Source organism: Myxine glutinosa, chromosome 1 (assembly GCF_964187855.1).
Source record: "Myxine glutinosa chromosome 1, kmMyxGlut1.1, whole genome shotgun sequence".
NCBI lineage: Eukaryota > Metazoa > Chordata > Myxini > Myxiniformes > Myxinidae > Myxine > Myxine glutinosa.
This window is the reverse complement of record NC_136261.1, coordinates 418,399,989-418,417,475: the sequence shown is the minus strand read 5'-3', so window position 1 is coordinate 418,417,475 and position 17,487 is coordinate 418,399,989. Positions and strand designations below refer to the sequence as shown.

At 51.6% G+C, this 17,487-nt stretch overlaps 1 protein-coding gene across 8 annotated transcripts in view; it reads left to right on the top strand.

Annotated features, from left to right (window-relative positions):
• Positions 1 to 5,981, top strand: part of LOC144888257 (E3 ubiquitin/ISG15 ligase TRIM25-like) — a 1,054,438-nt gene extending 1,048,457 nt beyond the window's left edge. For 6 of the 8 annotated variants that reach the window (XM_078770579.1, XM_078770585.1, XM_078770578.1 and 3 more), the window contains 2 exons: positions 2,336 to 2,395; positions 5,199 to 5,981. In XM_078770579.1, the coding sequence (XP_078626705.1) occupies positions 2,336 to 2,395; positions 5,199 to 5,719 (581 nt within the window). In that variant the 3' untranslated portion in view covers positions 5,720 to 5,981. The remainder of the gene's footprint in view (positions 1 to 2,335; positions 2,396 to 5,198) is intronic. The other 2 variants (XM_078770583.1, XM_078770582.1) reach the window with 1 other exon arrangement.
• The last annotated feature ends 11,506 nt before the right edge of the window (positions 5,982 to 17,487 follow it).

The following is a 17,487-nucleotide window of genomic DNA, read 5'->3' as shown; positions in this document are numbered from 1 at the left end:
CGTATAACCACAAATATACAAGCTTAATCCGACATCCAGGCTAAACAGGCTAAATCCCTGACTTATGTACATCAAAATGGTTCTTCCTACCCCCGATCATCAGAGCACCTACCTGTACAGATCTACCTGAATCTATATATTACTACCCAAAATTCAGAACAATATGTTCTACTCCCAAAATATAAATTTCCAGGAAATAACTTTCTTAAATTCCACGTATTCCCTCTGCCTCTGAAGGTGGATGGAGGTTATATTTTCACCCTTGTCTATGTTTCTGTGTCTGTCTCTGTCTTGTTTGTTTGACTGTTTATTTTTTCTGTGAGCAGGATATCTCAAAAAGTTGTGGATGGACTTGGACGGAATCTTGTGGATAGGTTGAGTGTGTGACAAAGACGAATTCATACGATTTGGTGAAGATCCGAATCCAGATCTCGAACAGAGAATTTTAAACTGATTTCACATAATTGAGAGTTGGGGCCAAAAACGATATACTGCATACCACGATATTTCAAAAAGTTGTGAATGAGTTATGACAAAACTTGGCGATTGAGTTGTTTGGGTGACAATAACAAGCCGATTCGACTTTGGTTCAGGTCTGGATCCAGATCCGGTCTTTCAGTGGATACAAACATAAACTGTTCAGCCTGGCGGAGGTATGTGCTCTACCAGGTGCCTTGCTAGTTAATTATGTTATGATAAAGAAACATTATGGACCAGAAATACAAGACAAACAGAATTTCATATTTTCAGAATTTCAGAAGAAAACAGAAACAGAATTGTAAAATTCATAACATGAAATCCACAAAGTTGTAATCCGGGATGGAGGGGGACCGGCCCGCGAGGGAGAGAAATCTTATTCTGTGTAGAAAACAAACATTTTACTGGTGAATGAGGTCATGAGTTGAGATTGTGAAGAATCAGGACATGAACTTGATGTTTGTGCAAAATTTAACATCCAAGTCGACGTTACTGATCATTCATTCATCGTTTTATTCTTCTCATGAACTGTAATTGTAAAGGTTTGTAAAAGTGAAGAATCTTTGTGTAAAAGTTGTTGAAATGAATTTCAGTGAAGTGTTCACGGAACATCACAAACGAAGAAGAAACTTTTGGTTAATATTTTCAGGTGTTGTACATAAAACACACACACTAATTACACAGTGATGCGTCACGTGGAAACATGTCAGGTGAATGAGTTGTTGTCACTTCCATCTTCAAATAATTTATTCTTTGTTATGATAAAAACAACTGATCAATGAACATTATGAAAGGCTGGACAAAATAATTCAGTCATTTCCATTTTGGATCGATCAACCATTTGGTCAATCCAGGGAAACTAAATAAAAAAAATAGGACCGCGGGTCCTGAAGCTCACCCGGATCAGGAGCAACAGTCGCTCAACCCCCCACAGACCCTCTCAGACTCTGATATTTTTTAATGCTGTGAACAAACTTTGGTACATCATGGGTGATGAAGGTTGTGATCTGGTGTTTCAAAATTGTGTGTGTAGTTTCGGAGAAGAGATCAAATACCTATTTTGTGGGGTCAAAACCCCCGTAGTTCCCCTTATTGAGCGCAGATTTTGATGTGATTAATTCACCTTCATTAGGCATCAGATGTGAAACTCATGTCCAAGTATCATCAAAATCATGTGTTTGGTTCAAGTGATAATGACTGAAATGTTTACAGACCCAATCCCTCCCTCACTCCCTCCCTCACTCTCTCACTCCCTCACTCACTTACCTATGGACAATGCTCGATCGCATAAGCTCACCTTACTAAATTCCAGGTGAGGTAAAAATACTGAGTTGGTAAAGGGAATTTTAAAATCTATAATTTTTTCACAGGTGCACTGACCTATCACGGAGCGATGAACAGATTAATTTCACCAAGAACGATCTCACATCAACATAAATCATTCACATGTTCCTAAAATCATTCACATGCACCTTGCATAATTCACGTGTTCCTTGAATCACTCACATGCTCCTTGAATCAATCACGTGAACCTTGAATCATTCACTTATTCATGGAATCATGTGATGTTCAATTCCAGTGAAGAACGAAAGACTCATTCTATCTTGTGGAGAAAGCGAATTAGCGATCATTCGATTTTACTACATGAGAGGGAAGTGTAAGAACAATGTTGTGAAATTTCCTTCATGAATCGATGAAAATTATATTTTATGTAATACAAAATTGAGATTCCATGTCTCTTTCCCCATGTTTGTTATATTTAGATTTTTGGTTAAAAGTTTTTTTAAATCTTCATAAACATAAAAACAAGTGAATTTCACATCTTGTAATTTTTGTTAATCTTTAATCATTTCCACAGAAGGACCGGTGGAGCATCCGGAGAAGGTGGAACTGGATCAGAACAACTTGAGAAAACTTTGCAAGTGAAGGGAAATGGGGAGGGGGTTCTTCTTCTTCCTTCCATTTACAGATAATTTAAAATTCCATATTTTCTCCTTTTCATTCTTTCCTTTTTCTTCTGTTTTGTTTCCCTATTTATATTTTCCTTCACTCTATTCCACTTATTTATTTTCCAGCTCGATTTTCCCTCTTGTCAAGTGTCACAAGACCCAAAGTTTGTTTAATTGAACGATGCCCAACCAGGAGGAGGGGATAGTCCAAACTTGTGTTTGCTGATTAAAGGCCTTTCTTAATCCCCATCCTGTCCTCCGTCCTCTCTCATCCTCCTCCCTCTCTCCTTCCCTCCCCCTCTCTCCTCATCTCTCTCTCTCCCCATCCCTCTCCCCGACTATCCCACACACTCCCTCTCTCTCCACCCCTCTCTCTCTGCCTATCTCTCCCCCTACATCCCCCTCTTTCTCCCGCACTACTCCATCCCCCTCTCTCTTCCCCACTACCCATCCCCCTCTCTCCTCCCCTCTCTCTTCCCCACTACCCCCATCCCCCTCTCTCTTCCCCACTACCCATCCCCCTCTCTCCTCCCCTCTCTCTTCCCCACTAACCCCATCCCCCTCTCTCTCCCCCATTACCCATCCCCCTCTCTCCTCCCCTCTCTCTTCCCCACTACCCCATGCCCCTCTCTCGCTTCCCAACTACCCCCATCCCCCTCTCTCTCTTCCACACTACCCCATCCCCTCTCTCTCTTCCCCACTACCCCATCCCCCTCTCTCTCTTCCCCACAAGCCCATCCTCCTCTCTCTCTTCCCCACATCTCCATCCCCTCTCTCTTCCCCATTACCACCACCCACCTCTTTCTCTCTCCCTCCCATTCTCACCAACGATCTAATCAGAACAAGATCTTTCTTGACAAATCCTGGTTCGTTCTGAAACATAATCCGGTATAAATTGCTCGTTCATCCCAATTCATTGCTCGATAAAATTTACAATCCTGAAGGAACTTGTGAGTTATTTCCCAATCTCTCACATAAACATCTTACATCAACAAACATTGTGGAATCATCTATCTGTTAAAATAAAAAGGTGTGTGTGTGTGTGTGTGTGTGTGTGTGTGTGTGTGTGTGTCCATCCGTCTCCTCCATAACTCCAAAACCATCAAACGCAGCACCCCCAAACTTTGCATACGTACTTCTCCACCTCCATGGGATTACATGAATGAAAACTGGGTGTTTGCGTTTGTGTGTTTCAGATAATTTACACTAACTGGCTTATCTTTGGTCAGCCTGCGTTCAAGTCACTTAGCTTGGGGTCGTAATTCCCCCATTTTGTCCACTCAACTCAATTATTCCCTGCGTCAGAACAGATCGGTTTCTGTACAATAAAGCTTGCTTGAGTGCTTAAGCTGCTTTGTGAGCGCTCTCCAAGCAGCTTGGTAATGGATGGAACACACCTGCTCCCTCCTCAGATTGAGTCTATTTTATTTAGTTCCTTCATTTAGATTTTAGAGAGTAAAAAATATGGGCAACACACCTGGTGCTCACCTGGTAGAATAACCAGTATACTGCACTGACTAAAGGTATTTTAAACCCATTTTAATGGTTGCCAGAAGACAGGGCAGCAGGGAGAATCAAACTAACATAATCATGAGACTTTAAACAAAGAAAAACATACCTATTTTGGGGTCCACTCCCCCCCACCCAGAATACCTCCTTTTGTAATGCCTTGAACAAACATTTGTACGTCACGGGTGTTGAAGGTTGTGGGGAAGTTTCATCGAAATAGTGTTTGTCGTTTCAGGGAAAACGCAAATACCTCTTTTGGGGTCAAACGTGGATCCACTTTGGCCCCCTGAGGCCCCGACTTTTTTTTATTGACCTGAACAAACTTTAGACAGAACACAACAAATACAATTTGTGCCAAATTTGGTCAAAATCTCATCAGCGGTTTCGCAGAATAAGCTGCAAGTGTTTACAGGCGGACGACGCGCCATCGCATAAGCTCACCTGAACTTTGTTCCAGGTGAGATAAAAAGTACGTTTATCAACGAACGAAGCAGCCCCCCCACCGCCCCCCGCACCCCTCCCCCCGTGCCTCGCCTTTGTTGTTCTATTTTATTTTCCCCTTTTTGTCCGATCTGCTTTCATTATACGACGCATCACTTCCACATAAGTAGATACATCGATACATATAAACACCGTTGTCTGTCCGCCATTGTTCCTTATCCACGGCGACATCTTATAAGTTACAAACTCCAGACTCAGGGTGCAAACACACCTTTATGAAGGGGAGAGGTTAACATCGGTAATGTGTCCACGGCATCACGTGGGGGCATGGGGAGGGAGAGGGTAACATCGGCAATGTGCCCACAGCATCACGTGGGGGCATGGGGGGAGGAGAGGGTAACATCGGCAATGTGCCCACAGCATCACGTGGGGGCATGGAGTGAGGGAGGGAGAGGGTAACATCGGCAATGTGCGCACAGCATCACGTGGAGGCATGGGGGGGGGGGGAGAGGGTAACATCGGCAATGTGCCCACAGCATCACGTGGGGGCATGGAGTGAGGGAGGGAGAGGGTAACATCGGCAATGTGCCCACAGCATCACGTGGGGGCATGGGGGGAGGGAGGGAGAGGGTAACATCGGCAATGTTCCCACAGCATCACGTGGGGGCATGGGGGGAGGGGGTGGAGAGGGTAACATCGGCAATGTGCATAAATAAATAAAAACAATTGTTGTAATAAAAGTTTTTTTGTGATAAAGAGATAAATGTGTTTGTTTTTGTTCGTTTGTCCAACAATGTCCGCGACCCCGTGTCTTGTCCGCAGATGGACGGAGCCCGAGTCTGGACCCAAACTCTGCACATCGACAGATCAAGATCTCCCGGGATCTCAGGACGGCGACTCGAACCAGGACCGAGAATCAGTACCCGGAACATCCTGATCGGTTTGATGTTTATGAACAAGTTGTTTCCCGTGATTGTTTCTCCTCGGGTCGTCATTACTGGGAGGTCGATGTGGGGTTGAGTCGTTTGTGCTGCGTCGGGATCTGTTTAAACTCCATGGGGAGAATAGGGAGAAAGAGCGGGTTGGGAGGGAATCCCGAGTCTTGGTGTTTATATAAATCTAATAACGATTTCTCTGCACATCACAACTATCAATGCATCTCCCTGTCCTTCCCGACGCATCATGAACGGTTTGGGTTCTTCTTGGATTGCGAGGCGGGAGAGTTGACGTGTTTCGGGGACTCGCGGGTCAGGCACGTGTTCAGGGGGAAATTCACGGACCCTGTTAAACCCGCTATTGGGGTTTATGGTGGTTCCGTTCATTTTGTACATTTAGTGAAATAAACTTTCATCACGAACTGATCCGGTTATTTTGGGTTCAAATCAATCAAATCATTTACTTGTTCATGACGATGTTATTACTGATTAATGTTTATATTGTGGTGGACACGATGGCTCGCTGGTGCGGTGACATCATTCCGCACACCAATGGGGTGTCGCCCACGCCTGAGGGGTAGGCGTGGCCTCGGGATATACATGGAGCTCGCAGCCCCGAGCGAGTCAGTGCTACAGTTTGAGCTTTACAATAAAGACTCTTTTGATCCAATGCTTTGTGGCTTACCTTTTTGGCAAACAAGTTGCGTGCGTAGCACCGCGCTTCACTGGTGACCCCGTTTGGTTCAGCCGTCGCTGACCACAGAACGCGCCATGGCCAGCAACGCGGTCATGGTAAAGCTCCCTGAGTTTTGGGAAGCACAGGCCGAGGTATGGTTCGTGCAGGCCGAAGCACAGTTCCAGCTTCGAGGAATAACGATGGACGAGACGCGTTATTACAACGTGATCGCCACCCTCGGGCCCGGCACAGCCGCCCGAGTCGTGTCCATCCTGCAGCACCTACCGGCAGAGCACAAGTACAAGGCGCTCAAACGTCTCCTCATCGCCACGTTCGGCCTCACGGAGTTCGAACGGGTGGGCCGCCTCCTGGACCTGCCCAAACTCGGCGACACATGATCATCGGTGTGGATGGACTACATGCTGTCGTTGCTGGGTGACAAAGCCCCGGATTTTTTATTCCGGGAGCTTTTTCTACGCCAGCTACCGGCACAGGTGCACCTCGCGTTCGCCGGTTCCAAAATATGGGAACCCCGCGCTCTAGCCATCGAGGGCGACAAGTTTTTCGCGGCTTGTGACATGCGGGCGAGCTTCGGTGCGGCCGTCGTGGATCCCGAGGCTGATGCGGCTGCACACCTCATGGATCCCGAGGCTGATGCGGATGCACACCTCGTGGATGCTGCCATGCCCCACCCACCACCACTGCAGCGGTGAAAGCCACAGCCTCCGCCGCTCCCGCCGCAAGCCTGGTACCGTTTCCATGCCAGGTTCGGCCAGAAGGCTAAGAGGTGTTGCCCGCCGTGCTCATTTGGCATGTCGGGAAATGACCGAGCCGACGCTCGGTAGCGGCCCTGAGCGTTGGCAATTCTGGCAGCCTCTTATTCATCACGGACACCTTGTCTGGGTGCCGTTTCCTCTGCGATACAGGAGCGCAGGTAAGCGTCATCCCAGCCCACATGTCCGACAAGCGAACTGCGGGCTGGGGCCCCGCGTTGCTTGCAGCCAACGGTACACCCATACGCACATTCGGGAAGCACTGCCTCTCCCTGCGGTTCGGAAGGCAGCACTTTCAATGGTCATTCGTAACCGCCAGCATGCCCATGGCATTGCTCGGTGCGGACTTCCTATGTGCAAATGGGTTGTTGGTGGACGTGAAGCACAGACGGCTCGTCCAGGCCGAAACATTTAGCTCGCTCGCTTGTTCGCTGAGCAGCTCGTTGATCGGCTCACTGAGCGGCTCACCGAGCGGCTCAACAAGCGGCTTGCTAAACGGTTCCATCCCGGCGAGTTTGGTTTGTACGCTTCCAGCAGCGGATGACTTTACCTGCCTCCTCGCCAGTTTCCCGGCCCTCACGCGGCCCACCTTCTCGGCGGTGGCCGTCAAGCACGGGGTGGAGCATCACATCCCCACCATCGGGCCACTGGTCTACGCCCCGGCACGCCACCTCGAGCCGATGAAGCTCGCGGTGGCGAAAGCGGGGTTCGCTACGCTGGAGCGGCTGGGCATCGTACGGCACTCCAAGAGTGCTTGGGCATCGCCGCTGCACATCGTGACGAAGCCCGGCGGGGGATGGCGGCTGTGCGGAGACTACCGCCGCCTCAACGATGCTACCACCCCCGACCGCTACCCAGTCCCTCACATCCAAGACTTTTCCGCCCGGTTGGCGAAAATGTCCCTCTTCTCCAAGGTGGACCTCATCCGCGGATACCACCAGGTCCCCATCAGGCTGGAGGACATACCGAAGATGGCCGTAATCACACCATTCGGCCTCTTCGAGTTTCTGCGGATGCCCTTCGGGTTGAAGAATGCGGCTCAGGCATTCCGACGGCTGATGGACAGCGTCTTGCGCGACATGGACTTCGTTTACGTCTACCTGGATGACATCCTCATCACAAGCGCGTCCCGTGAGGTGCACCTCCGCCATCTCCGCACGCTCTTCGAACGCCTGGGCCGGCATGGCCTGATCATCAACCCCGCCAAGTGCCGGTTCGGCGTCGCCGAAATCGACTTTTTGGGGCACCGCGTCACCAGGCACGGGGCCATCCCCTTACCGGCCAAGGTGGAGGTGGTCAGGTGGTTTCCGTGCCCCCGCACGATCAAAGGGCTCCAGGAGTTCCTGGGCATGGTGAACCTTTACCATCGTTTCCTGCCCCGCGTCGCCCAGCTCCTGCGCCCCCTGCACGAGGCCCTCCAGGGGAAGCTGGGCAAAGGCGACGTTGCTTGGACCGAGGCGATGGATGCGGCATTCGCGGGCGCGAAGCTCGCCTTGGCTAACACCACCATGCTCGCGCACCCGGCGCCCGATGCACCGATCGCCCTCACCACAGACGCGTCAGACTACGCGGTCGCCGCGGTGCACGAGCAATGGGTGAAGGGAGCTTGGCAGACGCTGGCGTTTTTTAGCCAGTAGCTCCGCCTGCACGAACGGCGGTACAGTACCTTCGACCGCGAGCTCCTCGGGCTTCACCTGGCGGTCCGGCATTTCCGCCCTCTGCTCGAGGGCCGTTCGTTCATGGCCTTCGTCGACCACAAGCCCCTGGTCTTCCCGATGGCCAAGGTCGCCGAGCCGTGGTCGGTCCGGCAGCATTGTCACCTCTCGGCCGTGTCCGAGTACACAACGGACATCCGGCACGTCGCGGGGAAGGACAACCCGGTGGCGGATTGCCTTTCCCGGGCCGTCGCCCACGCGGTCCACCTCGGGATCGACTATGCCCGGATGGCGGCGGACCAGACCGCCGACCCCGACGTCCAGGCCTTGTGGACCGCCGTCATGGGCCTCCGCGTCACGGAGGTGCCGATCGACGGCTCGGGCACGGCCCTCTTGTGTGACGTCTCCCTCAGCCGGCCTCGCCCCATCGTGCCCACCGGCTGGCAGCGCCGGTTTTTTGACGCCATCCACGGCCTGTCCCACTGGGCACGAATGCCCCCCAGAGGCTGGTCCCTGACAAGTTCGTTTGGCATGGCCTCCGGAAGGCCGTCCGCGATTGGGCCAGGATGTGCCTCACGTGCCAGCGCGCGAAGGTCCACCGCCACACCCAGGCCCAGTTGGCCCCGTTTACTGTGCCCGAACGTCGGTTCGACCACGTTCACATGGACTTGGTGGGACCTCTGCCCCCCTCGCGGGGTTTCACCCATGTCCTCACCATGGTGGACCGCACCACCCGGTGGCCAGAGGCCGTGCCTTTGGCGGCGACGACGGCCGCGGATGTCGCGCAGGCGTTCATCGCCACCTGGGTTGCTGGTTTGGCGCCCCCTCGGACATCTCGTCCGACCGTGGCCCCCAGTTCACCTCGGAGCTCTGGGGGGCGGTAGCGCAGGGGCTCGGCATCCAGCTGCACCGCACCACGGCCTACCACCCCCAGGCCAACGGCCTGTGCGAGCACTTCCATCGTTCCTTGAAAGCCGCGCTCCGGGCCACCCTCCGCGACGGCGGCTGGGTCGACAGGCTCCCCTGGGTCCTGCTGGGCCTCAGGACGGCGCCTAAGGACGACCTGCGCGCATCCGTGGTGGAGTTGGTCTTCGGACAACCGCTGCGGGTGCCGGGCGAGTTCCTCCCCGACTCCACGGCACCATGGTCCACGGCGCAGCAGCGCTCTGCCCTGCAGGAGACCACCCGGAGGTTCGCCCCGGTGCCGATGGCGCACCACGGGCGCCTGCCAACGCACTTCGCCCCAGAGCTTCGTATGGTGGAGTACGTTTTCGTCCACCACGACACCCACTGGACACCGCTGCGACCCCCGTGTGATGGGCCCTTCCGCGTGCTGGAGACCGGGGCGAAGCATTTCACCCTGGACATCGGCAGTACTCCTGACCGCGTTTCCGTGGACCGTCTCAAGCCGGCCCAGCTCGACGTGGACCACCCCCCGCAAGCAGCTCGGCGCCTGCCTCGGGGCCGCCCCCCGGCGGGCGGACCCCCGGCACCGCCCAGCCCCGCCGGCACACCACCCCCCTGTCCTGCACCCATCCCAGATGCCGCCAGAGGCATCCCAGATGGCATCCCGCTATCCCAAACGCCGCCAGCCGCCAGAGGGCGCTTCGGCCGGGTCATCCGTTTGCCCCGCAAACTGACCCTTCAGGTGCGCGGGAATTCGGGGGGGGGGGGGGCGCGTGTGGTGGACACGATGGCTCGCTGGCGTGGTGACATCATTCCACGCACCAATGGGGTGTCGGCCACGCCCGAGGGGTAGGCGTGGCCTCGGGATATACACGGGGCTCGCAGCCCCGAGCGAGTCAGTGCTACAGTTTGAGCTTTACAATGAAGACTCTTTTGATCCTACGCGTTGTGGCTTACCTTTTTGGCAAACAAGTTGCATGCGTAGCACCACGCTTCAATATTATAATAAAGTTTATATAATTTAATAAGTTCATTGTATATCTTATTTAATGCGAAATGAACTTAAAATCTCGGTCTTCATTCTCCTCACGATACAATACGGATTCTTCTTCTTCATACATGTGATTGATTGGGATGTTTGAGTGAAGAAAGTCCGTCCAGGTCGATGAAACCCTTTGTGTTTACCTGGAATGGAGCACAGGTGTAGCAGGATTCTCTCACTCCCCTAAAATCTCACTCTAGAGTGATTCTGTCCTCGGATAAAATCACTCCATAGTGAGCTAATCCTCGGACTGGCACACTCTAGAGTCTAGAGTGTAATTGTTCTCGGACGGAATCACTCCCCCTGTCAGGATCAACAAACTCCCTCCGTGATCAAAGCACTCCTATTTAGGATAAAGTCAATCCCCCAGAAAGAATGGAAAGAACACCAACTTCGCCAATGATCATGGTTTGTAATTAAAAGGCAATTTCGAATGAAAACAACTACGCTTGACCATGTTCAAAATTTTTGTTTTATTCGTTAAAAAACACAAAAGGGCACGTGATTAGGAAACGGAAGGCTTGATAACAGGAGAAGGGAGGACTTTGACATGTGACATTCTATTAACTGCACATATTATTCAAAAGTTTATACATATAATTAAATTTCCATTATGATTTCATTTGATTTAAACAATATATTGTTGCGGTTTTGAGAACCCTCCACTTTGTAAATATTTGTAATAATCCATGATAAATAATCCCCTGTAAATATTCGCATTTTCCAAATGTTAAAGATCGCACCCATAGATAGGCCATGTACAACACGTAGGACACCATAGGACCTTCTCTACAGTTATCTCATTAGTATGTGTTTCAGGTAAGAATCTGTTCCCAATCGTTGAATCTACGTTGCATTAATAAAATAAGAATAGGCCCCAATCATCTCTTCCACTTCAGTGCGGGTAGTTTCCTATCCCCAAGACGCCATTACGCACGCGGTCAAGCTGGAGAAGAAGGGGGTGGAGTCCTCCAAGCGTCGGGAATGAGGCATGGCCCCGTCAACGTCTCATCAAGGGGCGGACCAATGAGCCCTCACGAGCCAATCAGGGCCGAGGTGAGCTCCCCGGTGGGTGTGTCCTAAAAGCTGGCGGCTTGATCCGCGAGCGGCAAATATAAGCGCTCGCGGGGGACTGCTTTGAGAGATGAGTCGTGAGGCAGCAGATGAGTCATGATGCAGCAGATGAGTCATACGGGAGATGACGGCAGACGCGAAACACCAGAGAGTGGTGAAGGAGTCCCTGCTTGCTGTGGTCACGAAGTATTTGAGGCGCACAACTGGCCGAAGGCTATGGGTCAATTTATTACGTACACCATATCCCAGTCTCCCCCAGCAATATAATTGTCCGCTCGCGTTCAACGCCACGCAAAGCTGCCGGCCGTTCGTTGCTGCGGTACGAGTGAACACCCGGAGCGTGGACCGGAGCGCGGGGTCAGAGCCGGACCTCGCCGCCTACCATCGATGCCTACCTACCATCTGCCCAGACCCTTCTCTTCCTTCCATCAATCCCTGCCATTCCATCCTTTCGTGTAAGTCCGTTTGTATTGTCCTGGGCATGTTAATTAAGAGTGTATAAGCTTGCCCTCTGTCTTTTGTTTCCTTCTTCTGTACATTCTTACCCTTTCGCTTCCTCTTGAGTATTGTGTAATAAATCATATTTGTTCTTCTTCACCCCTTGGTTTCTTCTCATCCGATCGCTTTCGTGTTTTCCCAATTGATATATGTGGCACGATTTGGCCGACCGCTTTGAATCGTGTTAGTCTTTTGCTAACGGCTCGAACCACGGATTGCTAAACCGCTTGGCAATTTCCATCTTGTCCGTGGTTCGAGCAGGACTTATCTCCCTGCTCTGCAGAGGGATTGGCAAAAGTATTTGGGACTTCCATTGACCAATCACCCTGGCCAATCTCGACCGCGGAGGAGCGTGATAGTTCCAGGACTGGGGGATCGGCCAGTGTAAAAGACAAGGGGATTACCCCCCCCCCCCTTGGTAAGGAGAGTGCCGTACTCCATATCCGCAACAATTGGTGTCAGGAGTGGGATTTGAGGCCTGAACCAAATTTTTACAACATCTGAAAATTTGGTCAAAATTACAAACGGCCAAAATTTTTATTAAAACATCCCAAATTAAAATCGTGCCATGGATGATCAAGGTGATCGGGTGCCGGTAGGGGAGAATGAGGAGGTAGAGTCGACCCAGGACCCCAGGGAGGAGATGGGAGAGAGATGGGGAGGTTGAAGAAGGTGCGGTAGCAGGGGTTGCAGGCACACAAAATGGCGGCACCTCACACATGGTGACGAGGGCCGCGCCCACGGCACAAGTGGGAGGGATGGACATGCAGGCCCTCGTGGCGCAGCTGCAGGCAACCATACAAATGGGATTGAAAGACGGGTTAAGTAATATGGGAAACCAAATTGAGGGATTAGACAGGAAAATGGTATAAATGAGGACCAATAGTGAGGGAATGGAACATAGAATGAGGGAGCAATTGGGAGGTCCAATTGGTGAATTAAGAAATGAATTGGGAAGTCAAATTGGTGAATTAAGAAATGATATGGGAAGTCAAATTGGGGAATTGGGAAGCCAAGCCCGGGAAGTAAATGAGGGACTAGCGAGGGGGCAAGCCCGGTATGAGACGAGGGAAGTTGAGAGGGAGAGAGACCGCAGATTGAGCGAAGAGGTCACCTGGGTACGCAACGAGGTAACGCGGCTAGAGGAGCATGGAAAAAGCGAAGCTGAGCAAGGCATGGTCACGTGGACGGGTATAGAAATCATGACCCGGGGTATGGGGAAGCCGGCGACCGCAGTAGAGAAAATTTTATTAGCGTCAGCAGTCGTCGAGGGAAAATAAATTAAAGAAAAAGAATTAATAGTGGAAATTGGGGCGGAAGAGACGGATGTAGAAAAGCACTTGCGGAAGGAAGGGATGGAAAATGTACAAAGTCTGTGCTCGCATCCTGATGCCGTGCTTAACCCCAATGAAGATTTGCAGGTGGTGTTGGAGCGAGGAGGAAGAAGCACCCAGGTGAGTCAGGCTGTATATTGTGCGGGGAGATTTTGCAGGAACGTGTTTGGCGCAAAAAGAATCCTCGCGCGGTTGGGATCCAGACAGCACCCGGGCGTTTGTGGAAGGTCCGTGGTGCGTGGTGTGAGTAGGAATGGCGGGCCTGTGAGGAAGAAGAGGGTGCTGGAGCACGAGTGTGAAAGTGAGAATGAATGCACGACAGAGTATTGGTGTGGGAGTGATTGCGATACAGAGAGTTAGTTGGTTGTGGCGAGTGAGGACGAAAACACACCTGAGTTGGTTGTGGCGCGTGTGCAGGAGCGCACACCCGGGGTGGTTACGGAGTACGTAACGAGGGTGAGCTCATGCAAGGAGTGCGTGGAAGAAAGGTGTGTCGCAGAGGTGTGTGTGGTAACAGAGTGTGCGAATGGTGGAATGGATGCGCGAGAATGTGCGTGAGTAGAATGCGTGGGATGTACGAGAGGAGTTAGAGTGCCGCATTTTGTGAGTATGAAAAGAGCCGCGTGTAGATGTGAGTTTGCGAGCAAGGCATCGAAGTTGACCAGGGCAGTGTTTAGGCCGACGTATAGCCGACGCGAGCTCTCGGTGCGCGGTGTTCTTTGTTTTCGGCGGGGACCGGCCGGGAACGTAGTCGCGTCGCTCCTGCAGGGAGCGTCGTGCACGATTCAGGCCGGGCTCCGGCCTGTATGGTCGGGGCCGCGTCGTAGCGGCGAGCGGCGTGATTCCGGGGGAGTTCAGCCAGGTCGGACCTTCACCCCCTGGCGGGGGCGGTGTTCCCGCCAGGTGAGGTTGGGTCATCGGGCCGGAGACCGCAAGGCTTTGCGCCACGATGGACCGTGGAACCTCGGGCCGAATATGCCTCCTCCCCAGAATCGATGCTGGACGGACCCAACCACAGGAGACAGACCACCAGTGTACATGGCTCAGCTTTTCAAAGCCGAGTTGAAAAAATGTAATGACGCACCGAGAGGCTAAGAGTAGTGGACTAAGAGCAGTAGTAGTGATAGTGATGGTGATAGTGATGCCGAGGGATGGTAATCTTACCATCCCTCACATCACCCAGGCACATGAGCAATAGGTTATGGGGTATGACTGTGAAAACTAGCCCGGGAGGGTTAGGATAATGATTAGGGATCTCGAAAAATGACCATAGGTAACTGTAGATTTAAGTAGCGACATCATACCTGTAGAGGGGATGTAGAGTAGGGTAGTTGGTTGATAACGATGTGGGAGTGCTTAGTATAAGGGAAGATGGGGAGCACGAGTCTTATCGGGAAAAATAGTTAGATCAGATGATGCTGCGTGTCTGAGCCGTAGGGTGCACATGAAATGAGGAATTGTGAGGCAATGCTCGTGAATGAGGTGTGTGTGTGAACGTGGATGAGCAGAGCATTGTGAATGTGGGTGACTGTGCATTGTATTGAGTGAATGGTCCTGGAGGAGAGGAGGATGCAGGTGGCACCAGGTGTGAAAGCACAAGGTGTGCAAGTGAAGTACAGGTGAATGGAGAATGGTTGTATGGGATGAATGGTCTGGAATGGATGGTGTGGAGTGAGAGTGGTGGAATAAGTGGAGTGGAGTGCATGGTGCGAAGGAGTGGATGGGGGAAAGATGCACCCCCTTCACGAATACCCGGGGAGGGTAGTTTAAGAGTAGGTAGAGGGTATAGGTAAATTGTGGTTGGATATTGGCATCTGTGGTGTGGGTAGTGGAAAGAAGTGTGTGATTGGTGCAGGGGCAAAATGGAATTGGCTGGGTGTGTGGCCTGTTAGTGTGTGTATGGTTAAATGGGCACTCCGCCACTGTTAGTCTGTCGGCCAGGTGAGGCCACAGGTAGGCTCTGGGAGCCAGGTTAGAGTTCAGTGGGGCCCGTGGATCCAGGGACGGACCCGGGTAGCCCGATGCCAGAGGGGGCATAGATGGGGAGAGAGCCAGAGGGCCTTCCACAGTTAGGTAGGTTAGGGTGAGGAGCAGGTAAGCTCGGGGGGCAACTACAGTGGCGGAGGTGTGCAGGTGAGTGGACCTGCTGGGAGCGCCACATGACCCAGCCCTGAAATTGTGCGAGGGCACAGGGTGTAGAATCGGGGGAGTGAGACCCCAAATTGGTGAGCACCACAGTATGTTCAATGGGAGTTCGGTTCTTAGAAACACATAGAGTAAAGTGGCCATTGGTTTTGCAGGGAAAGACCCCGTGTAGTGTAAAGTGTGTTAAAGTCATTTAGAAGGTAGTTAGGGTTGGAAATCTCTTCGCACCATCTGCATCCACTCACCAAGGTGACAGGATTCCACACCACCGTTTTTTGCAAATGTTTGGATGTAAGACGCATCATGACGTAAGTGTAACATTGTTGTGATTCCATCCCTTCCTTCTTGGGAGGGATTGATGGTAAATTTGGCTTAGGAGGGAGTAATGAGGAATTGGGATTGATGACGAATTTGGATTAGGGGAGATATGGGGAAGGCAGGACGTAGAGACGAATTTGTAGAATTTGTAAATACGGGGTAAGAGCAAGGGTAGAGTAGGTGACAGGGGGGGTGACGTACGGTAGGGACGTGCTTTCTTGGCTCGCTCTTCTGCACACTTCACCTTGCATTACCTTGTATGATGTTTACCCTTGCGCCCTGCCCCCGCTGCTTTGCTTTGTCCTTCCTTCCCCACTCATGGCTTGTTATTTTGGGCCCGGGGGGAGTGCGCAGGTAATCGCAGTTGTGTGACCGCACTTCCGCTGCCTGCCTGCCTGGACTGGTACACCAACTTATGGACCGCACGTCTTGCAGCCTAGCACCACCATGTGGACCAGATTTCTGTGGCCGAGCACCACACACATATGGACCCCACATTTTGGGGCCTGGCACCTCTGCTGGGGCCAGTCAGTGCTGCCGGCATCTTGCTTGTGGGCCACGGGGAAGGTGGCACCTATGCCATGCAGGTGGGCCACCCTAGTTGGCCCCTGCTGGCCATAATTTAAAAAAAGTGGATGCGTTTTGTGCCCTTTTTGTTTTATTTCCAAATAGGCCGCAAGCAACGGGCAGCAAGTGACAAGATCCAAGAACATCGGCCCAGCAGCCAAGACCATCGGCCCAGCAGAGCCGAGAAGAAAGAAGACACCATTGCTTATTTTTTGTTGAAATGTATGACTGTGCACTGGATGGTGCTCTTTTTTGTGCATGATGGTGCTTTTGGTGCTTTAGTGCTTTTTGTTAATTGGTGCTGGTGGTATCGGTGCAGTGCAGTGCATGCCTTTCCTCTTCTCAAAAACAACTTCTTTTGTTTCCCAAAATACAGGTCCTGGGTTCGCTTTGTAAATACCAAGTAGTGTCTTTGTAAATAACATGCTCCCCAACATCAATGTGAAGTTTGAAAATTAATTCCGTAATTCGGTTATTCTGTGGGCGTGAATCTGTTAGATCGGATGCAACGTAGCAGGCGGGACATACTTAACTGTTAAAAATGTCGCACTAGAGGGTGAAGTTAATAGTAGAGGGTTACTACACCTGTGTCACACTAAGTTAAAGTTATTTCGGGCCGGGACCGCCCTGGAGGAAATGAGGGTGCTGATTTGCGGTTTTGAGAACCCTCCACTTTGTAAATATTTGTAATAATCCATGATAAATAATCCCCTGTAAATATTCCCATTTTCCAAATGTTAAAGATCGCACCCATAGATAGGCCATGTACAACACGTAGGACACCATAGGACCTTCTCTATAGTTATCTCATCAGTATGTGTTTCAGGTAAGGATCTGTTCCCAATAGTTGAATGTACGTTGCATTAATAAAATAAGAATAGGCCCCAATCATCTCTTCCACGTCAGTGCGGGTGGTTTCCTATCCCCAAGACGCCATTACGCATGCGGTCAAGCTGGAGAAGAAGGGGGTGGAGTCCTCCAAGCGTCGGGAATGAGGCGTCACCCCGTCAACGTCTCATCAATGGGCGGACCAATGAGCCCTCACGAGCCAATCAGGGCCGAGGCGAGCTCCCCGGTGGGTGTCTCCTAAAAGCCGGCGGCTTGATCCGCGAGCGGCAGATATAAGCGCTCGCGGGGGACTGCTTCGAGAGATGAGTCGTGAGGCAGCAGATGAGTCATACGGGAGAA